Genomic DNA, 17,035 nt, shown 5'->3' on the forward strand with positions numbered 1-17,035 from the left:
CATCACCCGTGGTGCATGGCCAGACCAAACCCGATTACACTCCGGTGGTTAAAAGTCCAGGTCTAATTAGAGTTCCAGGGAATCAAGCCATTGTATTATTAATGATTCTCTGGCAATGTTCTGATTAAAACAGTAATTTTAATAAGCACAGCTCAATGCTAAGTGTTCACTGAGCTCCTAATTACATCAGTTATGACTCCAAAATTATTTAAAATTCTGCTTTTTTTCCCAACTAGACCCGGCACACACCAGTAAAGTACTCAGGTGATTTGGTGATTATTTTCTCTAATTAATTTCCTAAGTGCTTGTTTAAAAAAAAAAAGAATAGGGCTCTTTTGTCTCCCTTCCATCTCTCCTAAGCTTCCTTTACTCCTTGTCAACCCAAGAGGCTTGGAAACATAAATTACAGCTGAGCAGCCATTGACAAAAGTAAGAAAATCAGTGAGGGATATAAAGATTTTTAAATAGTCCCCACCACCGAGAGATACTTGTAAAACTCGAAGCTGTTATCACACGCCTTACCTGGCTGAGTGAACACCAGCAGCATCCAGAAAGACTCCTGACCTCCACCAGCTTACCTCAGCCTTGCTTTCATATTGACAAGAATATGTGTCCTACTAAAGGCCAGCAGTCACAAGAGCTAAGAGGTCACTCAGGATTAGTTCTGAAAGATCCAGAGTCACTTTAGCGGATAAAGACTAGGCCATTAACTCCTCAGAAGACTCTGAGGTCTAAGAAGGTCTGGGTTTCAAAACCAAATGACAGTTGACACCTAGAACTTTCTTCAACATAAAATCATCTGATTATGAAGTTATCCAGCAACACTCAGAAGTAGCAGCTATGTCCATCTGACCTCTGATACAAGTCTGATACTGTGCACTGCTATATGCCGTGCTACATCTTGAGATATGAGTTAGTAGCAGTCATTTAGCATTATTATCTTACCACCAAGAATGCTGGGAGATGCATCTAAATGTAACTTCATTTTACTCCTACTGTCCCTTCAGAGGGCATATGCTGGAAGAGTCATACAAATCTCCAATAGGACTAAACAGTCAGAAGCTCATCCTGGGATAATAAGATACCGTAAACCCTAGGTCTGATCTCAAACACAATGTCTATTTAGGGTTAAGATAGGAGTTCCTGACCAGGATTAAACTCCATTGATGGAAGCTTAAATTTGTCCCTATTCATAGCACTTTGAGCCTGGGCCTGATGCATGTTCCTTGCCTTCCTATCACAACTCTTTCTCATGCCTTACTCCTACTTCTGAGCTGCTGGTCCTGACCCTTCTAGAGAAAAAGTCAGGGAGAGATCAGGGAGGTATCACAGCTGAGACTGTCACAAATAGCTCCATGATCTCCAGCTGGCCAGCGTCTGATTCTTTTATGGCTGGAAACTTGATGACCTTGGGGATACCCACAGCATCTATAACTGTTGGTCCCACCAATGGAGATAGTTTTCCTGCTAACAACACTTCCCTCTGCCCTGATTTTCTAAAGGTTCCTTTAGTATCACCTTCAGGCACCCTTCTTAGACAAGTTAGTAAGTGTCAGATCAGCCTATCCTACTGTGGTGGCCTGTGTGGAGCTTTCCATGATGTTGAGGAGAATTATGACTTTACAAACGCCTGTTGTTACTTGGGCCCCACCCCCACCTACCAGACCCCTATCCCCTCTGTCCCAACAGCCCAAGACATGCCACTCAAACTTTCCAAGTAGTCCTACTGAAGTATTCCCAGGCATGGAATCCCAAATGCTTCCTCTAAGAGCTCATATAATGTCCTCTTTTTCATTCTTTCTACCATTTTAAGTTATTAGTCCATGCCAGAGGTCCCTGCGTAAGGGGTGAAATCTTAAAACTGGATCCTGAGCAACTGGAAATATTCTACCACCATTGCTACTTACTATGATGGATGTTTTAATTTTAATACCCAATAATATTTACAGACAAGGAAACAGAAACTCAGAAAGGTTCAGTGACTCACTCACCCACAGCTGAGCATATGATGAGGCTGACCGAGACTCTTTTGCGACAGTTCTGTCCCTTCCATGACAGCATGGGCTTCTGCTATTGAAACATTGTCACCTCATGGATCCTAGGAACATTCGAGATTTCCACCAGACATGGGTGACCTTAGCAGAGAGAATATACTTGAGGAACTTAAAATAAAATCTGAACTGTTGGATAGATGTGACCCACTTCTCAGCAGGTGTGCATATACAGAATTCCGGCATGTGAAGAGCTAAAGGAGACCATAGGGAATGCCTCAGAGGAAGACAAAGGAAGCAGAGCCCCATGCACACAGATAATCCTGGACTTGTGAGTTCATAGATGCATCAGATCAAAACTGCATGCAGTCCTGGGCATGATGGCTCTACCTGTAATTCCAGCACTGAGGCAGAAAGATTATCCACAGATTCAAGATTGGTCTGGGCTATGTAGAGAGATCCTGTTCTCTCATCAAAAGAAATGAAGGAAGGAAGGAAGAGAAAGAGAGGAAGGAAGGAGAAAAGGAAGAGATAGACAAGCATAGGAGGAAGAGAAGGTCCTAAATAAATCTTCCTTAAATGTGCTCAGGACACCCACATAAACTTACACTGGGGCAAAACAAATCTCACATGGAGCATCTTGAAATGAGGTGTTAAATAGCTCATGGACACATAGGTGTGCTGTTTTTGAGTTTGAATAAGGATTCTAGCAGTGGAGGGGTCTGAGACAGGATTTCTGTGTGTCTCTGACTGTCCTAGAACTTGCTCTATAGACCAGACTGGCCTTGAACTCAGTACTATCTGCTTCGTCACTACATCCTGAGTGCTGAGATAAAAGGTGTGTGCCTTTATATTTACATTTAGTGTATATTTATGTATACGTATATACTTATTTAAAACCACTAATAACATAATCCACTGTGAAATACCAGTTGTCTACACTCATTGACATCCAACTGGGAACTTCATCTTGCTCCCCTACCAAACACTCTCTATGAGACACTTTCTGTATATCACCAGTGTTGCTAAGACCAAAATTGGAAAGTTGAATATGGTGTCCATTAAGAGTTTCTACTTCTGTACCATTGTGAAATCAGACCAGGACCTTTGACTTTTGTTAAAAGTAGCTGATTTCAGGGGCATTGATAAAAATTTTCCCCTTTTTAAAAAGATTCCCATTCTCAGTTTTCATCTTGGATACCAAAGTCTGCCCTTTTGTTAGGCACCTTCAAAGACATTCTTACTCTGGGTCCCTGGCTAGCCTCCTCTTGGAATCTTCCCTTGACATGTCTCTCCCCTAATCTTACCTTCCTATACCAAAGACCATGAGCATTTTTCTCCTGTAAAGGGGACTTAGGGTCAAACTTAGCTTTGTGGCATACTTTTCATACTTTCCCAGTCACTATTAGTCAAGAACCATGAATAGAGGGCAAAGCCAGAGCCCAGGGCCTATTAAGCTATAGTATAACACAGATAAAGCTGAACTCAATGTGATAAGGCTGGACTTGGACCCCATGGCCAGGAGCCTTACTAGAGCCTGTTCTACACAAGGATCCAGTATGGATTGCAAAGATAGGAATAGCCAGGTAAAGGTATGTCACTGCCTTGTTACTCTGCCGCTCCCAATATACCTTTCCCCTCCTTGGTTATGAGTGGATGTTCTATAAGGAACTAGGACATTGCTAATCTCAGGCATCTAGCTCCAAGATAGGAGATCTATTTGAATTATTTCTTAGCTCCTTTTTTCTCAATCCTTCTCATCTCCTGCTTCCTATCCCACCTGTTTTCCCTAACTGAATAAATCCACTGTTGTCATGGAGACAACACAGCATCAGCATTACTGATGATTCTCTGTAGATCCCTCCAGAATTCTAAACTAGAAAAGGCCTCACTTCTACCTCCCTAGTGTTTCCAGCCCAGGAGTCCTGCTGGAAAAACAGTGTGCTGTTGAAAGATACTGGGGGTGTCTTTTTTGCCCCTATCTAATCCGTTTTACTTTCACCCATAGGAGGCTAAACTTATTTGCACATTTTCAGCCCAGAATCCTAGACCCTGTATAATGATGGGATCCTGTCAGGAATCAGTGGTTGGAAGGGCTGTACTGTTCTCTAGGCATTGTCTTCTACCCTTAGATTAGTTGAGCAGGCCCAGTCCAGTCAGGCCTGGAGGAATACTCAAGGACACTGACAACACTACAAAGCTTGGCCCTCCTGACACCTCCCCATGCACCTGCTGCCCCCTCTAAGAGGATTGCTCTTGGAGAATGAGTTGAGTGACTGAGCCCCAACTGTGTGCAAGCCCATTTGTGAAGAGATGTCACATGTGTGTCAAAGTAGAACTGATACTACTGTAGTTTCCATCATATGGAAGGAAACAAAGGCTCAAAGAGGTCTAAGCTCAGTGTGCTATAGGTAATGAAAACAGGACCTAAACTTGAAATGAGGACTGTCTTCTAACACTTCTTAACCAGCATTTACAATGTCTGTTGCTCTAGAGGGAGTTTCTAGAGAGGCTAAGGCCTACCTGCTTGCAATACCAGAGTAGGGCTCGGGGCCTCTGCTCACTAGAAGGTTGAATTGCACTATTTGTGGCCAGAGGCTTTGGACCCTATTCTTTCCACCTTGACTTCTGTAGGAACTCTGCAGAAATTTATGAAAGAAGGGGAAATGTGTCTGAAAATCTCACCCAACTTCATACTTCTCTTACAGTGATAGATAGCTTTAATTACTCTGAATTACTCAGCTACTACCCTCTCACCCAAGTCATTAAAAATAGATTTTCTCTTTGAACTCGCTCTACCCTCAGATCTACAGATAGTCAGGAGTCTTAGGACATGACCTCAGGTCAGCTCCAGGTCAGGAAGCTGTGTATTTCTATAGCTGTGGCCACAGGCTTAAGAACTACTTCTGGGTTTCTGGAGTTTATACCTCTTTTTTCTTAATGGCAATGCTCAAGACTTTCATAACTTAAAAGACAGGCAGGTCCTTGATGGTATTTGCTTTATGACATTTTAAGGATATTTGGATGTGATTATTGATTTATAAAGATAAAGATCTAGACATGAAGATAAATAACAATTACTACATTACTGGATGTTGATTAGTAGAAAAGATGACTGCTGGAAGTACGAACTCAGAGGAGCTCTGCCTGCTGGGGAAGTCTCAAGATCATCTGGTCTGGTAGTATTACCCTACTTTGATATAGTTATCACAAAAAAGGCCTAGAATCATACTGGGAACCATGGGTCAGATAGGAATAAAATCATTCCTCTTCTTCAGGAGACTCACATGGATGAGACAGATAAGACCTGTTCATGACTCTTACATTGTGGTTCTGGCCATCATCAGCTTAGAAAACACCTCAGCCACCAACTGTCTTCCTCCATGATTTGTCCTCCTCTTTACTTTCTTATTGCATTTTGTGCTATCTTCAAATTCACAAACTGAAACACTGTTGAGATGTAGGAAAGCAAAGGAGCAGAGAGGCACGCAGCAAGGAGCAGTCTGGAAAAAGCTTTCATTTAATTCTTGCTCTTGCCGTCTGCCTTTATATGGGAGGCAGACAGACCTGGACTTTGTTTCTTCCACCTGCAAGTCATGTGACCCTGACAGGTTACTTAATCTGAGGTTCTGCATTCTAATGGGAAAGCAAGACTAAAAGCATATCTGTGTAAGGTAAGCATAGGGGATAAATGAGAGTGTGCATGTCAAATGCCTAGGGGGTCAGTGGAAGCTATTGGAATATCGTTCTTGTTGCTTTATTTTATTCCACATCCTGTGTTGACTCCTCAGAGCAAGGTGATGTCATCCAGCAGTCTGTCAGACACCTTTACCCTGTCCCTGGGTGGCTTTGGATATCCAGTACTCAATCAAATTTGTCCCTATGCAGGAAAAGAGAAACATGACAGGCCAAGGGGGCTGTAGTACTAGGTAGGTCTAGAGGTGTGACTTAGAGTGGCTATCTCATGCATACCTGAGAGAATCAGAGCTATTGGTGGACTTTCCTGACCACTAGCAGTCTTTCGCTCTCTGTGAGGACCTTGACCACCATTGGTGTAAAAGCAGGACAGACCCTTAGTGCTAGGCAGAATCTTTACTGGGTTCTTCAACAGTGTTTACAACAAATTGCCACAGTGATAAGACTTGATGGGGGAAGGGGTCCACAGACAACAAGACCCATCACCTATCCCATCAGCTAGCACCGTTAGGTGCCACATGCTGCAGGTACAGGTGGTCTCCAACCTCCTGGACCTACCCTGATCCTGCTTCAGATCTGGCCTATCATCTTTCTCCTGAAATTGACCTTTCCTATCCCACAGCAGGAGCCTATTCATCTTGTCTCAGGGAAAAAACCACTCAGTATGGCAGTCAATGAAGACAACTCTTTGGAGCCTTAATTTTCTGTTGGATCCAGCATGGATCATAATATATAACAAAACCAGTGGCCTGCTCTCTTGGGAGTTGTGCAGATCAAATGATATCATTCTATGAATTTAACCCCCTTTGCAGTAGGCCTTTGTCTACACAGCACCCAGGAAACAATTCTGTGGCATGTCATCACCCTGTCTGCCAAAGACTGTCAGATTATTTCTCAAAATCAGCATTGGGATGCTAAAAATGGGCTCATCTGAAGTCCTACAAACTTGGGGCAAGACAATCTGTAGGGAAGGACTGCTACAAAGTAAGGCACAAAGGGAGCAAAGAGGCCAGGGAGTCATTTCCATCAGTTTCAGCTGCTGTGTGCTTTGCCCCTGGCCCTGGGATCAGATCATTGTTGACTAGGGCAACTGCATGCTCCAGCCAGGCTGTCTATGACACCTCCCACCCTGTCACCTGGCTCTCAGCCACAGAGAAGGCCTGTGTTCCTTTCTTTGTGTAAGGAGCAGGGCACACATGTTGGGACAGGTGTCCCATCTGGCAGGGGGCAAGCAAATTCCAGAGAAGCAGAGGATTAGATGCTCAGTGTCTGGGGAACAGCTTTCCCTTATCCTTTCCCTCCTACCCTGTCTCTCATTTACATGGCCCCAATGGAATCCTGTGAGACTCTAAATACTGTACTCCAGCTGCTACCCCTACAGCAAGTGGCTAGCTATTGCTCTGGCTGCTGAGCCACTGCTATACCTTGGTTTTACCACCATTATAGCTTTTACTCCACTGGAATGAGTCTTGATTCCCACTGAATTATGGGTTCTAACAGGGCAGAGAATGAACCCCTTTGTCTCACAAATTAGTATGACCAAAAAGTTCACTGAACACCTCAGAGACTTCAGGCATGATCATAGGCGGCTTCTAACTTTCAAATCAGGTTTTTCTCAGGAAGGTCCAGGTATCAAAACCATTTTGCTCCTTCCAGGTTTTCATACAGGGTAGCAGATGAACACTAGTGTTCTGTCCTTTTGGACAGTCAGCTTTGAGGTCGTGCTCTATTACTTCTGGGAATTCTTGTATTTAGAAATGTATTCATTTCTCTGTGGACAGAAACTGTACAAGGCCTCTGCTCAGTGTGAGGGTGGCTGTTCTATCAGGGTCACAGAATCATCCTGTCTCAGGAATGGCCTTCAAGAACTTTAGGAACAAGAAAGGTTCTAGTAGCTTCCCCCAGAGACTTGTCCCCACAGCCATCATAATCTTAGGATATCCCTAATGAGCTACCCAGTGTACTGAGTGGAGAGAGTTGGGGGAAGAGACCCCCACATGTATACCCCACTGAGCCCAACTATTAAGGTCCCAGAAGGCACCAAGGATGCAGGGCCCCCTGAGCCACAGGAGCTAAGAACATAGCATGAGTCATCTTTAATTAGGACTATTTCTTAAGTAAATGACTTAATAGGACAGTTATATTCATTAGAAGTGTAATTATAAGACATCAGCTCAAACAGGAAAGAATGTAGAGTGTGAGGGTGGAACCGAGTCAGAGATGGTAGCTCTCGGGTGCCAGGAAGCAGCAGGCATGCAGGGGCAGGAGATGATGCCCTTATGTCCGAGCCCTCCCATGCAACTCATCTCCTAAGCCAATACAGGAATCTGAGATCCCAGCACTCACTGGAGGGGCTTTAGCTTAGTTAAGAGGAAATAATAACCAAACACTGATTAAACAATCAAGGAATGTCCCATTAAACTCTGAATCAGCCCCAGAAAAGCCCTGCCCCCAACATATGATGGCCACTTTGGGGAAAAAAAATACCCATTCTCCTGGGGCTTGAGGCCTGGTGCTATCTGGTCCCAGCAAGTGCAAGACTACCTCCTGGGCTCCACACAGGTCTGCCCCAGACTTCCCAGGTTTGAACTGGTTATTTGAAGATTCCGGGGAGTAGGACTTAAAAGAACCTAATTTCTTAAGCAAGGTATGGTGGCACACAAAGGCAGGAAGAAGGAGATTTCAGAGCCTGCCTATGCTACCTAGAAAGACCTTGTCTCAAAAACTAAACTAAAATAAAATTTAAAATCTAATGGAGGAAGCCCATTTCTCCTTGGGTTTGAAGAAATCCTCAGAGTTCGTTTACATCCAGGCTCTTAAAACATTATTTCCTCCCATAGCCTAGGAGCAGTCTGGTTCTGGTCTTTCCTGATCCCAAGACCTGCCATTTAAAGATGTCCTAAGAAGCATCAGCTGGGCCAGAGGCTTCTAAGTGGCAGCACACCTACAAACCAACTGGAGAGAAGGCAGTCTGACTGAGCAGACCTAGACTTTGTTATCTAACCTTATAGTGATAAATGTGGTTGTAATTCAAGGACTGAGCACTGAGAGCCGCGGCTCCTTGGTAGTTCCTACTTATAAAAGATATTCTTTTGACCTGTGAATAACAGGCTAAGGAGTTCAGAGACTTTCTACACTCTATCTCCTTTGGCTTTCCTCAGCCTTCCCAAGGAAGCCCAAGCATACATTTCTAACTTACACCTTGCCACCTTGTCCTCATACAGGCTCCTTAGAGACTGCGTTCCTGGGATGCGGGTCTATCCTGCTGAAATATATTAAAGATATTCATCCTGAAGGGCCCAGGCCAGGCCAGACTCACATAAAATCCTCCTAGCAGCACAGGCAGACAAACCGAATGTTGGCCACAGACAGAAGCTGCAGGCTTGGTTGCCACTTTCCTGGTAGCTACATTTCAAACAGTAAAAGATCTCATTTAACCTAATATAGGCAAAACATTAACTTTTGGAGATGTCAATATCAAATTACTAGTGTGACACTTTTTTTTTCTTTACTAAGTCTTCGGGATCAGTTTACATTTGGCTATTTATAGCACACCTCAATTTGGACTAGAACTCTCAAATATTCAACAGACACACAAGTCTAGTGATGATCATATTAAATAGTGAAGACACCAATGTCTTTCTTCTTTCAGAATCCCCTCTGCCTTTTTTCATGTTACCCCTAGAATATAGCACTTTGGTCTTGTGATAGCTTATGGACAGTTCGAAGTGATAGCTGTGTTTTAATGCTGTTTGTTTGCTGTTTTTTTTTGTTTGTGTTTATTCTCCTAGCCTATATGGAGCACCAGACCAAAAGCACTAGCTGATGGACGAAGCTAAAGTTATGTGACAGTATATACAGGGCAGGTCCATGTGAACTTCCTCCTGTAAGGGTCTCCTCCCAGTCTGTGGCAGCTGTCACTCTGATTTGTTGCCTAGCTAGTAGATCATAAAGAATAATGCAAGTTCTCAAGTCTTCCCTCTTCTAAGTTTCCTGTTTCACTCTACTCTGCCTTTAAAAAAAAAAGTCACACCAGGAGGGCCCAGGAAACAGGAAAAATAGTTGTGCTGTTGGTTTCATGTTTGGAGAAGAACAGGGTTTCACTATCTCCATGGCACTTGGCTTGAAAGTGGGCTTTGTTGCTTGAGACACTGCTTTCATTCAAGGCTGCCGTTCCCAGCTGCTGAGAGCCGGGCTGTGTTTTGACAGACGGGCCGAATGCAATGCAGACAGTTGTTTTAATTTCCAGCCAGATGCAGACATCACTCACAAGGAGCCTGAAACCCAAGAAAGGGAATGGGCACTGGACTGCTGCTTTTAGGCCTTGCAGAGTAGACCAGAGGAGGCCAACAGAAGCCTACTGGTCATTGGAGTCCCAGATATTCTGAGATATTTAGAATCATGAGGCCTGGGCTTGGCACCTGTTTCTCCAGGAGGCATCTGTCAGAAAGGTGCTTCTTATAGGTGTTGCCAACTGTGAGGAGGTTTCAAGGATTTTTCTTTGGTAGTGATAACTGGATGTTTTCTTTCAACTGTCAGATGTGCAAGTCTTGAGCTGGAAAGCTAAGTAGAAAAAGCATTTACTGCACAAGCATGAGGATCTGAGACCAGATCCCTAGAATCCACATAAAGCTGGGCTTGGTAGCATGGTATAGAATCCCAGTGCTACTACACCAGGATTCAGGGGGAGGGGATGGGGTCCTAGGAGAATCCCTGGAAACCCACAGGCCAGCTAGCTTGTTGTATATCTTAGTGAATAGGAAGAGCAGTTGCAAACAAGGTAAGAGGCAAAGACTGACACCTGAAATTGTCTTCTGACCACATGCTCACTGTGGCAAATGCATGCCTGCATTTACACACACACACACACACACACACACACACACACACACACACATCCACATATATACCATATACACATACATATACATATATAAATATACAACATATGCACATATTTCCATATACATATATATGCATATAAATATATAACATATGCACATATATACCATATACACATACACAAACACACAAAGATTAAAATGTTTTAAAGAAATAGTCTCAAGGGGGTCTGAGTAAACACAGATAAAATTTTTGGATAACTGAGTTGTAAGGGACCATAGTCTCCCTTCAGGGCTGAATTCCCTTTCACAGCCTCCAGAGGAATATCAATCACCCTGCCTGCCATTCATTCCCATGATGAGTATATTCTAGACAAAGTGACTGCTGCAGATCAGGCTGTCCTGAATTTCTTATGTCAGGCTTTCTCTTCTGATACTGTAAGTCTGTTTTGGTGGTTCATGATATTGTTAGCCTCTTTCCCTATTACATCACCCTAATAGGTCATATCACACTGATCTAAATTCAGCTCAAATCCTCAGATATATTATGCTTGAGGCTTTTAAACCAATGATCCCCCAGCCTACCCTTGAGGTGTCTACTTTTTAAACCAAATTCCCAGATTTTATGCTTACTTTCCCTACATCTTATTTCCTTATCAAAGAAGTTTGACTTTTAAGGCTTAGCATTTCTGGCACTCAGTTACATTAAGTGCTATGGTGTACTAAGAGTGGGTAGCCTAGAATGACATACTGCCTCTCTCAGCCTACAAGTTCAAGTTAGAATGAACTTATCTGTGACTTTTGCTCATGATAATCCTTCAGCTTGGAAAGCCTTTTGAGTCTCTCCATCTGGTGACTCTTCTCTTCATCATCTTCTTCTCCCTTCTAGTCTTCCTCCTTCTCCTTCTATTCCTATATTCTTTATAAGACTGAGTTTTTACTTTGTAGCCCAGACTGGCCTGGAATTCACTATGTAGCACAGACATATATATACAATACTCCTATCTCAGCTCCCACTCAAAACTCAAGTGCTAGCATTCCAGACGTGTCCCAGCATGCTCAGCTAGTTACATTCTCATCCTTGAAGACTTGCCCTTAACCTGTCTCCATCTTCTTGACAATTAGACTGAATATCCTTCTTCTGAGCTCACACGGCACTTAGAGCTCACACCAATCCTAAGCTCCAATACTGAAGCAACATCCAGAACAAATCTCAGTTGGGGATTGCTGACTCCTGTGAACTGCTGGACTTTGTGCTGGCTGAATCCATGCCATTTGAATAGGTTCTCTATAGCTGAACATCAAGGCTGCCACAGAGCTGACATTCAATAAGCTTTCCCTGAGTTTACCATGTTAGGATCCATGCTAATCCTGTGAAAAGGATTTTGTGAACGTGTTCCCCTCATATTTTTATTCCCCTGCCAGAGGCAGAATGTTGTCACTGGGCCATAGGTCATGTTTTCACCTGGGCTCACACTTCTAGTAGGTGACAGTCCTCTCTGGCCTAGCTTTGTATTTCCAACCCACCATGCATTTTTTGCAACTCAGAGCCCTCTTACCCAGCCAGCAACAGACACCTAAGATATATCAAATAGAAAACTCCAGTCCTCTAGTCCTTTGCATGGCCTTTGTTGTCACTAATTCTGGCCAGGTGCCAGGAGAGTGGTGTCTACATACACCCTGCTCAGGCACTTGCCAGGCTCCTCCAGAAAACTAGGAGGAGTTTCAAAAGCCTGTCTTTGGGGATTTGTGGGAGGGGGAGAGCTTGATCTGCAACCCCCCCCCCCCCAACCAGGCAAAGCAGAATCAAACAGGCAGCTCTTCTCTGTGGAGATTCCCATTTTGCCAGACTTTCCAAAGAATGGGAGATTTACTAGAGAAGCTGAATGCAGACATCAGAGAATGGGATAATTGGATCCAGGTGGTACACTTGGTTGGCTATGAATATTATTTGATGGGAAAAGTTTCTCCCCCCCAACTCCATGTGTGCTGTGCAGGAAGGATGTCTGAGCCCAAGCCCAGCTGAAAGCTCTTCAGAGATGAGTTTGTGCCACTCAATAGCCTTTCAGCAGAATTAACCATTTTCAACACTTGCCAGGCTCTCGAAAAGACACTGACGATGGAAAGAAGCAACAGGCTGGAGGATTCTCTTTCTACCCTCCGTAAAATCAAAGAGTCTGGAGCTACCATTCAGATACTTTCTGTTTAGGGTTAGCCGCTTCAGACCTGCCCACAGTGAGATGGAAATACCTTTGGGGAAATAATGGAGAGTTTTGAAACACATCTTCAAGTTATCACAACATGACCTCCCCATGTTCCTTTTCCTCTCTCTGCCAGGTCACCAGGGTCCCTGTGGAATCATGTGAACAATATACAACTTGTGGAGAGTGTCTAAGCTCAGGGGATCCTCATTGTGGCTGGTGTGCCCTGCACAACATGTAAGTTTGTGGTATTCAGGGCTAGTCCTAGCATGCAGAAGACTGGGGGCTTCCTGGTGTGGTGGACTAGACAGTAAAGGAATTTTCCTCTTTTGAACAGTACAGATTATAAATGAGATGCAATGTGGGAGAGGAGAGGGAGAGGCCACAGGGTTTGTTTCCTGCATTCAATCCTTTGCTCACCTTCTCAGCCACTTTAAAACCATATGACTATGTCCTCATGTGATTGTAAAAGTCACAGGGCAGCTGTAGAATCCTAAAATTTCCAAAAGCCTCTTGCATTGTCTGGACAAGAAGCCGAGCTAAGGCTTACAGACCAGATGGTAAGATGCCAGAACTTGGTATTTACACTCCAGTTTGCTGCTGTGTGAACCTAGGTGGGTCCCCTGACAATTCTGGGTCTCCACTTCTCCTTTGCCTATTTCACAGGTGAATTGTGAAACCTAAATGAAATAATAAGTGCTTTGGAAATAAAGAAGAGGCAACACAAATCAAAATAATTATTAAGGTCTCTGTACCCTTGGGAGGACCCTTCTGGCCTCATTATTTCATGATTCCAAGAAGTCTGCATTGCATCCAACTAGCCACATATCCCTATTCAAATACAGCCCCACCATTGAACAACAGCTCAATAGAAATGCAAAATCACACTTAAACTTCCTAATTTGAGGAGCCCCAGAGGAAGAGAAAAAGGGTGAAAGCCCTAAAACAGGAGCCTGGCTAGGGATTCTGTTGCCCAATAGTGTTGGAAACTCCATGGCACCACGCCAGCTAGCAAAGCGTTTCTATGAAATGTGCTGGGTTTGGGGTGGAGGCGGAGGCAGAGGGCCAGAGTTCAGGGTCCTGCACAATAGCTCTTGGCTTTCAGCCTCTGCAGCAGGTGTTGGAAGGGCTCTGGAGGGAGGGAGGGAGGCTTCACAGATGCAAAATCTGGACTGGATTTAAGCCCACTAACAAAGGATTGAGTCCCTGCTTGGGTTTTGGAGGTAAGAGACTTCTCAAAAAGTTTTACAAAAGTGATCTCAACAAAACCTGAAGAGTAAGTTTCCATGTAAGTAAGTCAGGGGTCAAGATGCCAGAGCCAGCAACTCTGCTCCAAGAATGGAAAAGGAGGTAAAATTGTCAAACTTTCAGTGCCCCTGACTCAAGAATCTGCAGGCTCTTTTTCTGAGAATTTGACAGTTCACTCACAGCTACATGGGAAAGTCCCGGGCTTTAAGCCCTCACACTCTGCAGTAGTCACTCTCCCGTCCCATCTACACACTCCTGCTCTATCCTCCCACCCTGCCTTTATCTCCAGGCTTCAGTGCCTGTTACACTCTGCATGTGCAGAAAGAATTCAGTAGAATTAGTTTGGAGTTAGTTTATTTTCTCCAGCTTGTGTCAGCACCTATCACTGCATCAGTAATGACCCCATCTCTTAAGTACCCTAGAATACCTTGTTGTTCTCCTGGTCCAGGTCATCCTTCTAGAAGGACAGAACTCTATCAAGACAGCCCAGATTTCCTCTGCCCACTGAACTCCTCACTTGTCTTCAGGGAATCTTCCCCACCTCCCTGGGTACACACCTTCCAGCCATTCTACCTAGCAAACTTGCCTGGGGACAGGAGCTGAACCTTTTATATGCAGGTTTTTCATTACCTGGCATTCATATCTTCAGCAGACCCCCTTATACTGTTCTCCCACCTACCCCCAATACTGCCCAACTAGTAGGACAGTGAGGACCCAGCAACTTCAGCCTCAGGCTAGAAAGCCAGCCTCTTCTAAAGCAGTAGAGGATTGAGGCAGAGGGCTGATAACAGAACCTCTGGGTGCCAGGGGATTTGAAACCCTCCTGTCGCTTCTGTATGATTTGCCCCTACAAGTGTGTTATTGTCTCCAAGATTATTTATCTCTGTTAGGGTTGCTGCCATAAATAGTATGATTTTTTTCAAAAAGAGCCATTTCAGTTAGTCAATGAGATAAAGACTCTAGTCAAGAGCTCACTTTAAAGCCATCATAAGGATTCACTTAAACCTCCATAATTCTTCCTTTGACAGCACTCATATTAGAATCCATTATGTACTTGGAAGGGAAGAGAGGAGGAGCTTGGGTAGTCAGTGTAGGAAATACTGCTTGACTGTGGACTACAGTAGTACTGTGCCCTGTGGCTATTTGGTTTGGAGCTAGACTGGTCCTGAGCCTGTCCCATAAGACACAGCAAGTAACAGCCCCAAGCTTCTGAGTTCAGGTAACACCTCACTTACCTGCCACCATGGAATGAGGAGCTTGAAGCCAGAGATGATTTTAGGAGAAATGGCCATGTGGACTTTCTGACACAGGCAACCCTGGACACCTGCTTCATCTGTCTCTTTAACTTAAGGCATTATTTCATGACACAAACATTTATTTAAAATATAACTTATGACAGGTAGACTATCTCATTGAATAAAACATAGTCTCTTCCTTTAAAGAACTATTAATCCACCCAAAGATCATATGCATCCTGTCTCACAACAAAGACCTTTGCTTGTTAGCATCTTTGGAGGGGGGAGGATGATAATGTTATTAATCATTATTGTTAATTTCAGTATCACAGGGGCTAGCATGGGGATACTTCCCCTAAATGCCCATTTTGAGTACCACCGCACTTTACTCTTAGAGTAGCCTTACAAGGTAGGTATTATCATCATCCTTGCTAATTTAAGGATGAGAATACAGAGAAGAGAAAGATTAAGTAACTTGACCACTGGAACCCAGCTAGCAGGTAACAGGCCTGATATTAGAGAGCTGTAGGGTTCACATTCATAGTCCTCCTTCTCAAGTACCCCAAATTTCTTACTTGAGCATCCCACAGTACTAGTATGGTGTTCTTTATATCTAACCAGCATCTTGGTTTGGAATTAATACTGCTTTCTGTGAAATAACTTTAGCTTCATGTGACAGTGGACCCCTGAGAATGCAGTGAAAGTCATCACAAGGCAACAGGATTTAGGGCTGGGGCAGCAACACACTTTTACCAAGGAATGGTGGAGCCATGACCTCTTATGAATCTGTGTTCATGTAGGTGCTCTAGAAGAGACAAATGCCAACGGGCCTGGGAAGCAAATCGATTCGCTGCCAGTATCAGCCAGTGTATGAGCCTTGAGGTGCACCCCAACAGCATCTCTGTGTCAGATCACAGCCGGCTGGTGAGTACACAGTAGGGAGGACTGGAGCAGAGTACACTTCTTTAATACTGGCATGTACTGATCAGGATTTCAGTGCTAATATCACACACACACACACACACACACACACACACACACACACACACCCCTTTGGTAACTCCTGTTGTACAGGGTATAGTCACCACATTCTTCAAATTTATTATCCACAGATTTGTTTTGTAAATCTGAATTTTGCATTGAGCTAAAAGAAAATCTATGATGTCATACAATACTTAACAGAACATTCTTAGGACATGGTTTGATTTCAGTCTTCTGTTTGTTAATTATTCAAGAAAGCCTTAGCTTGCCACTGTATTTGGTGGAGGCAGAAGAGAGATTAAAAGAAGACTGAGACTCATTCAAAGTGTATGCTTTAAAAGGATATTAAACATAATAAAATAGCCACCTGTCAAGGTACAACCCAAAATATTCCATGTCCTTAGGCCATAACTACAATTTCATTGTGAAGGTTTTATGAGCTACATGAATGTTAATTAGCTAATGAACCTTCTATACTTTCAGTTCCTTCATACTCCACCAAGAGGTTTTGGCTACAGTGATGCTAATGAAACAATCAGGGAGGCTGTGCCTATTGTGAAAGCGGAGGACAAACTAATTGAAAAGTGGCTAGAGTTCAAAACAACACTTTCCAAATTCTGAGAGTCTACTTTTTTACCACTACAATGAAGCTCTGCAAACTTAGAGATGCTGGAGACTGCTGTTCTAGACTGGAGTCCTTGGATAATAGATATTACTTAGCCATCAGTAAACTTTCTCTGATTCTCTGAGCATCTTGAGAGCTCCCTGCCCACCCCAGGGCACTGCTGGAAAGTAGAAGGCCCAGAGAGAAGAGAGAAGAGAAGCTCTGGGGCACACAGTTT

General features: G+C 43.8%; 1 protein-coding gene and 1 long non-coding RNA gene across 10 annotated transcripts in view; one reads left to right on the plus strand and one right to left on the minus strand.

Annotated features, from left to right (window-relative positions):
- The window catches only part of LOC134481549 (uncharacterized), a 65,387-nt gene extending 61,410 nt beyond the window's left edge, over positions 1-3,977 (minus strand). For 6 of the 8 annotated variants that reach the window (XR_010057169.1, XR_010057164.1, XR_010057168.1 and 3 more), the window contains exon 1: positions 1,992-3,977. This is a non-coding gene — a long non-coding RNA (uncharacterized LOC134481549). Of the gene's footprint in view, positions 1-522; positions 1,590-1,991 lie in introns of those variants that run through there. The other 2 variants (XR_010057162.1, XR_010057167.1) reach the window with 2 other exon arrangements.
- The window catches only part of Plxna2 (plexin A2), a 205,182-nt gene that overhangs the window by 121,528 nt on the left and 66,619 nt on the right, over positions 1-17,035 (plus strand). For both annotated transcript variants that reach the window (XM_063272193.1, NM_001105988.2), the window contains exons 5-6: positions 12,866-12,966; positions 16,013-16,136. In XM_063272193.1, coding sequence (XP_063128263.1) covers positions 12,866-12,966; positions 16,013-16,136 — 225 coding nt within the window. The remainder of the gene's footprint in view (positions 1-12,865; positions 12,967-16,012; positions 16,137-17,035) is intronic.

Source organism: Rattus norvegicus, chromosome 13 (assembly GCF_036323735.1).
Source record: "Rattus norvegicus strain BN/NHsdMcwi chromosome 13, GRCr8, whole genome shotgun sequence".
Taxonomy (NCBI): Eukaryota; Metazoa; Chordata; class Mammalia; order Rodentia; family Muridae; genus Rattus; species Rattus norvegicus.